The sequence below is a fragment of the Pseudophryne corroboree genome, chromosome 8 (assembly GCF_028390025.1).
Source record: "Pseudophryne corroboree isolate aPseCor3 chromosome 8, aPseCor3.hap2, whole genome shotgun sequence".
Taxonomy (NCBI): domain Eukaryota; kingdom Metazoa; phylum Chordata; class Amphibia; order Anura; family Myobatrachidae; genus Pseudophryne; species Pseudophryne corroboree.
Window position 1 is genome coordinate 110,205,171 of NC_086451.1, and position 14,095 is coordinate 110,219,265.

At 43.0% G+C, this 14,095-nt stretch overlaps 1 protein-coding gene across 4 annotated transcripts in view; it reads left to right on the top strand.

Moving 5' to 3' along the window:
* NEK6 (NIMA related kinase 6) overlaps positions 1–14,095 on the top strand; it is a 283,568-nt gene that overhangs the window by 206,245 nt on the left and 63,228 nt on the right. For all 4 annotated transcript variants that reach the window (XM_063936856.1, XM_063936854.1, XM_063936857.1 and 1 more), the window contains 2 exons: positions 7,781–7,921; positions 9,862–9,924. In XM_063936856.1, coding sequence (XP_063792926.1) covers positions 7,781–7,921; positions 9,862–9,924 — 204 coding nt within the window. The remainder of the gene's footprint in view (positions 1–7,780; positions 7,922–9,861; positions 9,925–14,095) is intronic.

A 14,095-nucleotide genomic window follows, 5' to 3' on the forward strand; every position in this document is an offset into this window, starting at 1 on the left:
CTACCTTTTTCCGTGTTGACCTTGCTCATGTCGATCTAATGACAGCGTCGTCCTATTTTAGTTGTCAACCTAAGTGTGGTCGACCCTATGATCCACACCCTAATGAGCCGCGGCACACAGTGCACATGAGTCACCAGCTTCCGTGCTACTTTTTTCCCTGAAAATGTCTCTTATACACATCACTATGCGAATAAGACGCACTAGCAAACTTGCTGATTAAAATAAGCGTCATGTGTATATTCTGCGTGTGACTGCGGCTGTATCTGCAAATGCAATACTACAGGAAAGTCCTGTGACGTAGAATTTCGTATGCAGATACAGCTGCAGTCACACATGGAGTATAAACATGCCGCATATAATGTAGCAAATACTGCTTGTGCGCCTTATTTGCATAGCAATGGAAATAAGATACATTTTTTTGGAGAAAAATGCATGAAAAGATGCTCAGCGTCCGTAAACGCACACATGACTAGGTGTGACTAGAAGGGCTGTTTAACATGACACAGCAGCGATGAGGGAGGACACATCTGTAAAAAACTGCAGATGAAGCGGATCTTGGCATGAGAAAAAACATCGGCCGCTGCATTGTAGCACTTCGTTTTCTGACTTCGCTCACAAATGTAGAAATGTTGCACATCAGATTGATCAGCGCAAACTAGCATAGTAGTTTTGTAGCACATAGTTGAATTATTTATACAAATATGACAAACCTTTTGAGCGATAATGATGCTCTGCGCAGCTGAGTTGCCCTGAATCTGCTAGAGGGGGTCCTCTCCTAGAGGGGGGATCAGTACGTAATCCCGCTGGACGGGATCCCGGCGGTCGAAATACAGACGCCAGTATCCCGACCGCACAATCCCGACAGGGGTGGCGAGCGGAACGCAGCCCCTTGCGGGCTCGTTTTGCTCGCCACGCTGCGGGCACGGTGCCTCGCTACGCTCGACACACTATTATATTCTCCCTCTATGGGTGTCGTGGACACCCACGGAGGGACAATAGGCCGGGATTCCGGCGGCTGGGATTCCGGCGTCGGTATTTTCGACCGCCGGGATTCCGTCCAACGGGATGTTGACCGCCTCCCCTAGAGGGGTTGTTTGGTGGACATCTGTACTACATATTTTGCTGATGATTCAGATGTGGTTTCCCCACGTATATTGTGAATGAGGTATTCAAATCAGTCCTCGACTCACTAAAATGCACTTAAATTGTCTGTGATCGACAGTCTGCAAATCACATCCTTTATTTTCAAAGATCAGCCACAAAGAGCACTGCTATTGCGTCATAGTGGATTTAGTTAATGTTCTGGCTGATTTCTTGGGTTCAGTGTAAGAAATATTCCTCTGCAGAGGATGTGGTCAAAATACCAACAGCCAGAAGTCCGACAGCGGGATCACGACGGCCAGAACCGTGATACAGCCCAGATGAAAGTATAGGGGTTAGGGCTACGCACTAGGTGGAGGTTAGGGTTAGACCACAGGGGTGGGGGAGGTTCGGGTTATGCTAAGGGGGGGCGGAGGAGTAAGGGTTATGCTGCGGGAGGGGTGGGTTGGTGTTAGGGTAATATTGCTTACCAGGATCATAGCCAGATTAACGGGGGATGCAGGGCATACTGTACCCCGGGCCCCCCTGTGTCAGGGGCCCCTGGCCAAAGCACATTGATATCACTAGTTTTCCCCCTTTATGCGAGAGCCAGAATGCGAGTAGGACAGTATGCAGTGCAAGCAGAGACACAGGAATATCATGTTTCATGAGCTACTGATGAAACTTTCTGACCAGAGGAGAAATAGGGTGGAGAGAGCTGTAAGTGACTCAGGGATCCCAGCTTCCCCTCCTCCATTCCTTGGTGTCGGAGTCCTGTGTAAACTTTTATGCAACTAAACCATTTGGGTCTAGAGATAGAGACACACCGAGTCCTCCTGAGTCCTGTCCCAGTGTGTACGTAGTACAGAGGCTGATGCTATTCTTGCATGTGACAAGATAAATTATTTAATTTTTCTATGTGTATTTTAAGGTTGTTTAAGTTGTCTTTGTTCCACTACAAGAAATTTTTATAAATTAGCTGTCTTTCAATTAGATGGAGCTACTGTATAAACAGAACCCAGGCATTATTAAACTATTAGTTTAAAACTAATTTACACCATTGGTTTAAATTTAATATACACAATCTATACCTCCCACCATGACCCATTCCAGGAGGGACAAAATGCTTTCTACTTGGACTCCCTTTTTAAGTTATGACTGCAAGTACCTGTGTTGAAACACCTTTCTTATCAATTAAATAATAGTTCAACACAGGTGACTTCAATCATATATTAAGAGGGAAGTCCAGGTAGAGAGCATTTTGTGCCTCCTGAAATGGGACATGTTGGGAGGTATGCACAATATAATATTCATTCCCCACATTCTACCGGGGCCCACCTGTCTAAAGTGCCCCGGGCACCCCCAAGGCTTAATCCGGCCCTGACAGGGATGTGTCAGGATTCTGGCTGTCGGCATCCCGCTGTCAGTCTTCTGACTGCCAGTATTTTGCACCCAACCCTTCTAAAGGTAGTATTCCACTAGTGACAATTATAAGTGGCAGGGACGGTGTTCTTATTCTGTCAGCACTTTTTTTTCTTCTTTTTAGTTTTGGCGTTATTATTTTGTAAGACTAATGAGGGCATATAGTGTTTTGTTTTGTTCTCTGATTTTGGATTCTAAAATGAAGTTGGTTACATAGTATTTTAAATTCAGTAAATATTCTGCATATTCACTTCTCCGCTGATTGGTAATGTGCATGATAAAAATAGAATAATAGAGCAAGTGCTAATTTTTCTGCAGAGACCAGGGCATACAGTCTGGTTATTAGTGATGCCGGGTGGTGGTGCCAAATGGGCTAGTATCAAGCAGTGTGAAGTCTTCCTCTGTAGTGAGTGATCTGTATCCCCACTGCGTCTGCCCTGGTTGGTCACTTGCAACAGGCTTGTGAAGAGGAGGAAAGCCTGGAGATATGTGACTACATTCATTAGCGGACTGTGACAGATCTGTGTGACATTGTGACATTTTATTCTTGGCTGGAGCTGCTAATTATCCATATTTATAATTGTGTGTGCCACTTTCAAAGATTACTCTAGTTTTTAATAGCCATTTAACCCTTTCACTTTACTTAAGGGGCCTGAAACGCAATGCAGGCTTATGTGATGAAGTGATAATGAAACTCCAAAAAGCCTGGCCATCTCTAGCAGAAATTGTTTAAGGCATTGCAATCCCAGAACTCATTATAAAATGCATATGTATTCTGGCTATGGCTCTATATAACTGTTCATTTATATTGATCTATATCTACATTTACATTAAAATTTTATATTGAATTATATTCTGTAATTTTTTTAATTTTAATGTTTTCACAATTCTTTCTATCGTTTAAAGTTTAAAAATGCTTTTCACCGTGTTTGCTAGTGTCAGCTAGATCACTTATGTCATAATAAGATTGCTGTATTTCCGGATTCTAGCGCACATGCTTTTTTTTCTGCAGTGCAATTTATATGTGTGACCCGCTTTAAACAATTCTAATCTAGCACTTGGGGGGGGGTGATTCAGACCTGATCGCTAGTCTGTTAACTGCGTTCAGATAGTCGCCGCCCCCAGGAGAGTATAAATCGCTGTGTAAGTGTGCGATCCCATGTGTACGCAAAGCTGCAAAAATCCCCTGTGTGCAGTCTCTGTGCAGCCCAGGACTTACTCCTACAGTGCGATCACAGGCTGATCGGGGCCGGAGCGGACGTCAGACACCCTCTCTGAAAACGCTTGGGCAAGCCTGCGTTTTTCCGGACACTCCCAATAAACGCTCAGTTACCACCCATAAACGGCCTCCTCCTGTCACTCACCTTGCAAACGCCCATGAGATTGGATTTTTCGCACCATCCTGTCGCTGACTTGCGATGCCCTTTGTTGTTTTCCGAAGCGCGTACACATTGCGGTGCATACGCAGTTAGTACCTGATCGCCCGCTGTGCAGAAACGCACAGCAGCAATCCGGTATCAATCAGGCCCTTGGTTTGGGATTTGGTCAAAATCCTGGCAATCGGGATGCCGACAGCAGAATCCACAGACATAATCCTGACAGATCTAGCCGGTAAGTAGTAGGGTTAGTGTTGGGCACTAGGGGGAGTGTTAGGGTTAGGCATGCGGGAGGGGAAGGGTTCATGAGAGGCTGTAGGAGGGTTAGAGTTAGGCTGCGGGAGGGTGAAGGTTAGGCTGCGGGTGGGGGAAGGTTAGGTTGCGGGGGAGGGTTGAGGTTAGGCTGCGGGAGGGTTGGGGTTAGGCTGCGGGAGGGTTGGGGTTTGGCTGTGGGAGGGAGAGGGTCAGGGTTAGGCTGTGGGAGAGAGAGGGCCAGGGTTAGACTGGGGGGGGGGGAGTTAGGGTTATATCAAATATATCAAACCTTGAAGAGAGAGAAAGTACCAACCAATCAGCTTCTGTCATTTTATAAACACAGCCTGTAGCATGGCAATTACGCGCTGATTGGCGGGTACTTTCTCTCTCCAATGTTTGATACGTCTCCCCATATAAGCTTTGTTTTTATTAAAATCACATACTTTGACTTTGGGTTATGGCATCCAGGGAGTAGGTACACTTCTTGGTACTCTCCTAATTTTTTTTAAATCTGTAGCTTATCCGATTCATCTCTCCTAATCAAAGTTTAGATGGACCCTAATGAAGTACACAGGTTCTGTGGCTGGATAATTTCAAGACTGCATTTCACCTGATTTTAATCAGCCACAGAACCTGTGTAATCCGTGAGCATCCCAGTTTAAAGGGATGGGTTTGGTAAGCCTACTTATGAACCATGCATGGTTCCTCTCTAGGATCCACTTGTAAATAAGTATCTTCGGATGCCACCGAAAAACAGTGATGAAGGTCATATACTATTTCATAGACAATGGCAGCTGTAGTTGAAGAGATCAGTGCAGGGTTCAGAGCATATTATTTAACAGGGCCACAAGCACCATTCCCACTCTAGATCCCTCTCCATATCAGCGGCCCTTATAAACAAAGTCATGCCTGAACTAGAGAAAACAATTGGAAAAATCCATTAATAATGAACTTTTGGCTCATAGTCAAAACTTACAGTGAGCATACGCAGACTTGGTAAACTGTTCTAAAGACACCAAATGAAAAATATATAGCAGCACATGCCACTTTTACAAACTGGCTGGAGATCAAGGCAAAAACTTCCTACTTTTGAAGTTCCAATAAAAAAGGATATTTACTATCTCCTTTATGTAAGGGCTTTTCAGCATACCTATTTCAGAATTAAAGGCTCAGCATTCCGCATGGAAGCTTGCATCAAATTACTGGAAAAGTTGCCAACACTTTAAAAACATATCATGAAACTCTTTACAACCATACTAACATAGTCTCAGAGACATGCACATGATGTGTTCTAAAAATTTACCACCCCCACCCCCCCATTGTACACTCAGCTCTTCTATAGCCTTAATCTTAGAAGACATGGGGGTACATTTACTAAGCAGTGATAAAAGCGGAGAAGTGAGCCAGTGGGGAAGTTGCCCATGGCAACCAATCAGCACTGAAGTAGCATCTATAATTTGCATACTATAAAATGATACAGAGCTGCTGATTGGTTGATGGGGAAATTTCTCCACTGGCTCATTTCTCCGCTCTTATCACTGCTTAGTAAATGTACCCCATGGTCTCATCCATATCTCGCTTCTCAAAAGCTAAAAGCAAGTGGACCAAATGGCCTGTCTGCTCCCTTCTACAACATAGTACCCACTGACACATTGATCCTGATGCAGGAAATTTACAGCACAGTCTTTCAGGATGGAGTCTCCTTTCCATCTAGCAGACTTTAATGCGAAAGGGTGCTTCATAAGAGATGGAAACACATATTCTGTTCATCGTCATCTTTTTTATTATTATTATTATCATCCTTTATATAGCACATAAGGGTTCTGCAGTGCCCAACAAAGCACATAAACTGCAATACAAGACAATGTAGTACAAGTACATTGTATATATAAGCATTGCTGCATCAGCCAACATGACAATGAAATAAGCATCATTAGGTGTAGTTGTATGGAGTAGGAGATAGTCTAAATAAGAGGGAAAAAGGCACATGATGTGTGAAGGACCTGCTCGTGAGAGCTTACATTCTAAAGGGGAGAGACAGACAGTCAGTGGTGACACAGTTGGCTATATAGTGAGTGTGAAACACAGGGTTAGGATGAGAGACGGTTGGGTTTGATCAAGAAGTGGGACTTGAGAGCCCATTTGAAGTTTTGTAGAGAGTCTGATAGGAAGAGACGATTCCAGAGATAGGGATCAGCACGTTCCAAAATCTTTGAGGTGGGAGTGGGATGAAGTAATCCGTAAGCAGGAGAGGCGGCATGCATTTGTGGAGCGAAGAGGGTGGGCAGTAGTGTAAAGGGAGATAAGGTCAGATATGTAAATGGGAGAGGAATGGATAAGAGCTTTGTAACTAAGTGTGAGAAGCTTGAATTGGATTCTGAAGGGGAGCCAGTGTAGGACTTGTAAGCGAGGGGAAGCAGATGTAGTACGTTTTGGTGAGGAAGATGAGCCGGGCAGCAGCAATGAGGATAGGTTTGGAGTGGATAGAGGCGGTAGTCAGGAAAGCCAGAAACGAGAAGATTACAGTAGTCCTCTCCAGATATACAGGAAAAAGAAGTCAGAGTTGGTAAGAAGGGTGGAGAGAAGGGGGCGGGTTGCTGATGGTCTGATGGGATGGGATGTCCTGACGTATAGGGGGAGATTCAAATATTTGAAAAGATGGTTGGGTGTCTCTTTTTTCCTGTCTATTAGATAGGAAAAAACAGACTCTCAACTGACTTTTCAAATATTTGAATCTCCCCTATTGAGTCTATTTTGGATGTGAAGTACTGTACTGTAGATCTATAGTCTGAATACAGAGGGGTGGATGGGAGACAGAGGAGAGGAGAAGGCGATGTAGGAGATCAGAATGGAAGGATGAAGGTGGTAACGGGGCAAAATAAAGGATTAGGTAGACACTGAGTGATGGGGGAGTTGAAGGAAACCTGGACATAGTGTGGAATAGATAAGCAAGGAGTGGAAAATTAGAAATACAGTAGGAATGGAGGATGTATGAGAGAGACAGAACAGTAGAATTGCAGAAATGCAGGTGAAAGTACAGGTAATGGTTTTACAGGTTTGTAAGTGTAACATTCACCTCTGCAATCAGGTTATTATTGTGTATTAGAATGATTCAGGACCATTGAGGATTCCTTTCCCTTACCTTCTTTCTTCCCTTTCACCTTTTTCTTTGGTTGTCATTTTATATTATTGCCCATTTACTTTGTTCTGTAAAAGTCTATTATCATAAAAAATCAAGTCCTTGACTTATTTTTACTTTTTATGTTTAGCTTCTGCATTTTTGTAAAGCTAATACACACATATACAAATGTCTTTTAAAATTATTGTATGTACAGTATGTGTGTATAACCTAGATCCAGAATATTGTACTATGCTTTTTTAGTGCATGCTGAGCTGGCTAACAAGTGGCAGATGAACAGATGTATACAATGTGATGTATTTGTTGCATTCCTCTAGCACTGTGTACTGTACAGTTGTACCATCTTCAGTTATTGCTATGACTTTGCTGTAAATGCTAATTTTATACACGCACCTTTCCCCCATTGCAAGTAAGGAAATTCTGTATATTGGATTATGACATAATAAAATCTAACAGGTCTGTTTCCATCTGACCGATATCATTTAACCACTTTTTGTTGTTTATTCAGAGACACATGACTTCCTACCCCTACCGATGCACGTTGGCAGACTTTAAAATAGATAAGAAGATAGGACGGGGACAATTCAGCGAAGTGTACAGAGCAAGCTGTCATCTGGACAGGAAGCCAGTTGCTCTGAAAAAAGTCCAGGTAAGAGTAACATTAGGGGCATCCAACCCTTAAGATATTCTAGTATTCAACATGCTTTCTCACACTCAGACAACTGATAAGAACTCCACGTTTCAGGACGCAGTATATTAGACTAATTTTTTGCTTAAGGACCACATGCTGTTCTGTCTCCAATGAGAAGCTAACATAAATATTGTGTTTTTTTGTTTGTTTTTTGGTGGACACCAAATTGTAAAAAGTTGGAAAAAAAAAAGAAAAAGGTTGGGCTAGAAAAATCAGTGCCACGCATACTAGTGCACTCTTCTATTTAGTTATACAGTACATCTATCTTACAATACAACCTCTCACGCCTCCCCCTTCCTTCCATCCTGTATTGTCATCAGAGCTTACTCTGTAGTCTTTAGGCATGACATTAACCACCAGGACCCTCATATCTCCACTACAAATCTGTAGCTTATTCTACCCAACACTGGCCTAGCTGTCAACACAACAGTTAGGACATTGACAAGATTGTTACTGGTTCTAGATCATGGGCTCCGATATATCAAGTAATGTAAAACTCCTATCACCAATACCTGAGTGTGATGGTACCTGATGAAATAATCTCCAAAAATGCTTCAGTCTATAGCAGGCATTCCCAACTGCGGTCCTCAAGGCACACCAACAGTGCAGGTTTTAGTGATATCCAGGCTTCAGCACAGATGGTTAAATCAAAATAACTGAGGTACTGATTAAGTCAAATGTGTTCAAGCCTGGATATCACTAAAACCAGGACTGTTAGTGTGCCTTGAGGACCGAGGGTTTGGAATGCCTGGTCTATAGCAAGAAGGCAATTTTGATGAAAACTAGAGGTAGATATTATGAGAAACATTTACTACAAAAAATTGTTACAATGGTTACAGTTCCTTGGTTAACCCATAGGTAACAAAGAAAGCAGAGACTTCTTATGTTCTCTGGCATCACAAAGCAATTCAAGCAGACCTCCTTGATGATCTTGGTTCATCCGCTAATCCCATATGAGGATTTACAAGCTGTTTTTACCTCTTGATAGTGCATATAAACTGCGATCACATTTACCAGCCGGTCTGCAGACCACTTTTAAACCAGATCTCTTCTCTGCTTTTAATAAGGTAGACTTAATTGTGAGTATAAGGACTTTTTTTTTTTGTTTTTTTTTGTTTTAAAGGTTCCACAGTAGTTTATGAAGAAAAGATGGTTCTACAGAAAGCAAAGTCATGCAGACAGAGATTATATATCACTACAGATGTGTCCCCCCTATATTGTTGCTACTCTCACGTTAAACAGCCCTTCTAGTCGTGAGCACGTTTACAAACACCAGGCACTATGCAAATAAGACGCACAAGCGGACGCTGCTGATTAAAATGATATGCGGCATGCCTATATTCTGTGTGTGACTGCGTTACGTTACAGTTTGTCCTATACCTTTCAGTAAATCAGATTGGAATGATGAGGGGGAGTTGTCTCTTATGCCAAGGTCGTCTTTCACCAATTGCGGTTCCATCTCTGTTAAGTGTCTTTCTCTTATACGTTGACAGTATTTGTACTTGACCTGTTGGTTATGTTATACAATGTAAGTTAGTGGCCTGAAGCCTTCAAAAGTCCTGAAGCCTGAAGCCTTCAAAAGTTATGTCACAGTAGATATTTTTGAACTGGACTCAAATGAATGTGTCTACATTTTGACCTGCTACGATATGGTATTTAAATAGTTATAGTAGTATTATACCCATGTTTACTGTGCTAAGTATAGACTCCTCTATTTTCATGTTGTCTATTCATGAACACAAATGACCTCAGCATCAGCGGATTTTAGTTCTAGTTTTCATTTTATTGATCTTTCTTTGTGTGTATAGCTGCAAATTGCACAGTTCCAGAAATATCCTTCCTGTACATAAACTCTCTGCATTGTTTTGTTGTCCAATAAATCCCACTCTGTTCTTCAGATATTTGAAATGATGGATGCCAAAGCCAGGCAAGACTGTATTAAAGAAATTGATCTTTTAAAGGTAAGATATTTTATTCTGTGATGAACGCCTGCAGATTGTCACACATTATTTCCTGTAATATCGCCAATGTTTGTTACCTGACAATGGTTTCATACACAGACTTAACCCCATGAATTGGAGCCTACAAACAGGGTTTGTATGTAAAAGTTAATGGAGAAGTAACTGCTGTGATAAAGGCATGCTTTCATTTGCAGGCAGTAATTTGAGCACATTACTTTATCACATTGGTCGTCTTATTTGGCTCATAGGCTAGCATACTATAGACATTTCTGACACTGTGGCATCCAGCAAAGGGGACTGCTTCCAGGACACAGTGTGAGCAGCCTGAAGTCTTAATTGATATCGGAATTGACTAAAAAAAAAAAACCTTTGCAAGTTTTTAAAATGCAGGAATAACCATGAAGAGTGTCCATTGCTATATTACCTGGCCACACACTATGGAGTTAGCAGGTCAACAGCGACACTATAGACCAGGCATGTCCAAACTGCGGCCCTCCAGCTGTTGAGAAACTACACATCCCAGCATGCCCTGACACAGCTTTAGCATTCTCTGACAGCAAAATTGTGTCAGGGCATGCTGGGATATGTAGTTTCACAACAGCTGGAGGGCCGCAGTTTGGACATGTCTGCTATAGACGGTCATAATGCCGACACCAGAATGTTGAATTTCACCATGTTAACATGGTTCAAAGGTCAAAATTCCACATATCAACATTTGCGCCATTTTGTCACACTTAAAATTTCAACATATGATGTGTACAAAGTCATAATGGCCACAATGTAAATAGGGGTCAACAAGCAGAATATGTTGTACTTGGTCGACATGAAGTATTTGTAGACATAATGTAGTAGACACGACCTGACCACAACTACTAGGCAATGCTGACTTTGCTGAAAAGCTGTAGGTGTTTGCTACATCCATGGAAATCTGGGTGGTGTTTATATGCCTGGTTCTATGTATGGATCCTAACACCACTGTATTGTTTTCTATTCAATCCCTCTCACTGTGGGGTTAAAAGAAATGCTCAGTATTTGCATCTAGAACTAGTACTGGTAGCAGCATTATTTGGAGTATTATTTGAGATGGTTCTCAGTGGGGCCGATGCCTATTTGTACACAAGTTGTCAATAATTGCTCCTATGTGAATGCGTATATTGGACCTTATTCAGCTTCAGTTGATTTTAGCAAAACTGCAACTGGTTGCAATTGCATGCTGGGGGCACAGGGCAAGGCCGCCCAGCATGCAAATGCCCGCCAGCGATGCGCTTGCAATGTAATTACGATCGCATCACTGATTCGTGAAAGCCCCCCTGCTTCCGCAGCCAGGCAGGCACATGGTGGCCATTTATCAGGTTGCAGCAGTTGCATGTGACATCATGCGTCCACCTCCATTTTCCACGCCACGCCCGGCCAACACAGAGTCAGCAACCCCTGCACCGGCACCTCGACACTCCATTCTGCCCAGAATACACCTCTGCCTGTCACTCAGACAGAGGCGTTCACGGCACGCGCAGAACGGGTCCTGCACGTGCGCAGTGGCTGCGAACACAATAAAATGCGGTCACATCTCGTTAGCGATGCGACCTCAGTAAGGTCCATAGTACACATTTATGCAGGCTTGCCGCCCTTGTTCAGGTGTTTGGTTTAATAGCCATCACTATCAATGTTCCCTTGCACCTGCCCTATATTGGTTGCAAAAGATCCATCTAAAAACAGACCTATGTACGTGTACACACAACTCTGCTTAAACTACAATTTAATTTTACATGGCCTCACTGAACTTCTCCTACGTGAGAACGCCACATTGCATCCCAGTTGCACTTTCTCGGTCACAAGTGGGGATGCATACAATCTGCATAGCACATTACAGCCTAGTTACACTTCCTCAGTCACAAGTGGGGATGCATACAGTCTGCATAGTACATTATAGCCCAGTTACACTTCCTCAGTCACAAGTGGGGATGCATACAGTCTGCATAGTACATTATAGCCCAGTTACACTTCCTCAGTCACAAGTGGGGATGCACATGCATACAGTCTGCATAGTACATTATAGCCCAGTTACACTTCCTCAGTCACAAGTGGGGATGCATACAGTCTGCATAGTACATTATAGCCCAGTTACACTTCCTCAGTCACAAGTGGGGATACATACAGTCTTCATAGCACATTATAGCCCAGTTACACTTCCTCATTCACAAGTGGGGATGCATACAGTCTGCATAGTACATTATAGCCCAGTTACACTTCCTCAGTCACAAGTGGGAATGCATACAGTCTGCATAGTACATTATAGCCCAGTTACACTTCCTCAGTCACAAGTGGGGATGCATATAGTCTGCATAGCACATTATAGCCCAGTTACACTTCCTCATTCACAAGTGGGGATGCATACAGTCTGCATAGTACATTACAGCCCAGTTACACTTCCTCAGTCACATGTGGGGATGCATACAGTCTGCATAGTACATTATAGCCCAGTTACACTTCCTCAGTCACAAGTGGGGATGCATACAGTCTTCATAGCACATTATAGCCCAGTTATACTTCCTCATTCACAAGTGGGGATGCATACAGTCTGCATAGCACATTATAGCCCAGTTACACTTCCTCAGTCACATGTGGGGATGCATACAGTCTGCATAGTACATTATAGCCCAGTTACACTTCCTCAGTCACAAGTGGGGATGCATACAGTCTGCATAGTACATTATAGCCCAGTTACACTTCCTCAGTCACAAGTGGGGATGCATACAGTCTGCATAGTACATTATAGCCCAGTTACACTTCCTCAGTCACAAGTGGGAATGCATACAGTCTGCATAGTACATTATAGCCCAGTTACACTTCCTCAGTCACATGTGGGGATGCAAACAGTCTGCATAGTACATTACAGCCCAGTTACACTTCCTCAGTCACAAGTGGGGATGCATATAGGCCCTCATTCCGAGTTGATCGCTCGCAAGGCGAATTTAGCAGAGTTGCTCACGCTAAGCCTACGCCTACTGGGAGTGTATCTTAGCTGCTTAAAATTGCGACCGATGTATTCGCAATATTGCGATTACAAACTACTTAGCAGTTTCAGAGTAGCTTCAGACTTACTCGGCATCTGCGTTCAGTTCAGTGCTTGTCGTTCCTGGTTTGACGTCACAAACACACCCAGCGTTCGCCCAGACACTCCCCCGTTTCCCCGGCCACTCCTGCGTTTTTTCCGGAAACGGTAGCGTTTTTTCCCACACGCCCATAAAACGGCCTGTTTCCGCCCAGTAACACCCATTTCCTGTCAATCACATTACGATCGCCGGAGCGATGAAAAAGCAGTGAGTAAAAATACTATCTCCATTGTAAAATTACTTGTCGCAGTGCGAATATTGCGCATGCGTACTAAGCGGAATTTCACTGCGATGCGATGAAAAATACAGAGCGAACGACTCGGAATGAGGGCCATAGTCTGAATACGTCTCTGCATCACCCACAAATGCATGTGTTTGGAGCATGCGTAGAACAAAACCACGTAAGTTGCGCTCTGACTTGCGTTCAACTTTGCATTGGATGCAATTTGGTTTTGCTTGTACTAATTGTCATAAAATTCACCACAAAAACACATTTTCTCAATGAGTGATGAAACACAGAAACCCAAGCCTTAATGTGATGCTGTATATCCTTACAAAGAATTAAGGTTCAAAAAGGGTTGAGATTGCCTAAAGGATAAAAAAAAAAAAAAAAAAAGGGGCAGACTAGATGGGCCAAGTGGTTCTTATCTGCCGTCACATTATATGTTTCTATGTCTCTTACGGGCTATACTAAACATATAATTGTAAACCTGTCAGACCTTTTGTCAGCCCCATAGTAGGCCACGGCTGCTGGCTATGCCTCAGCTGCACGTGTTATCATTTAGGTGTAGGGAATATACACTTCTTTTTAGCGCAGTGTGAGAAAGGAAAGTTTCGTCATAAGCACTTATTTGTTTGTAACTCCCATGGTTCTGGGTAAAATCAGACATATGCACTATGTGCATTTCCTGGATCCAGCTGGTTTAAAACATATTTGATATAATAGGATGGAATTTCCCAAATCTTCGTAATATTTTCTGGGCAATAACCTCACAAAGACATTTAGCTGCCTGTGGGCATTGCTGTGCTGAATATATATATTTTTTAAACATTTCACA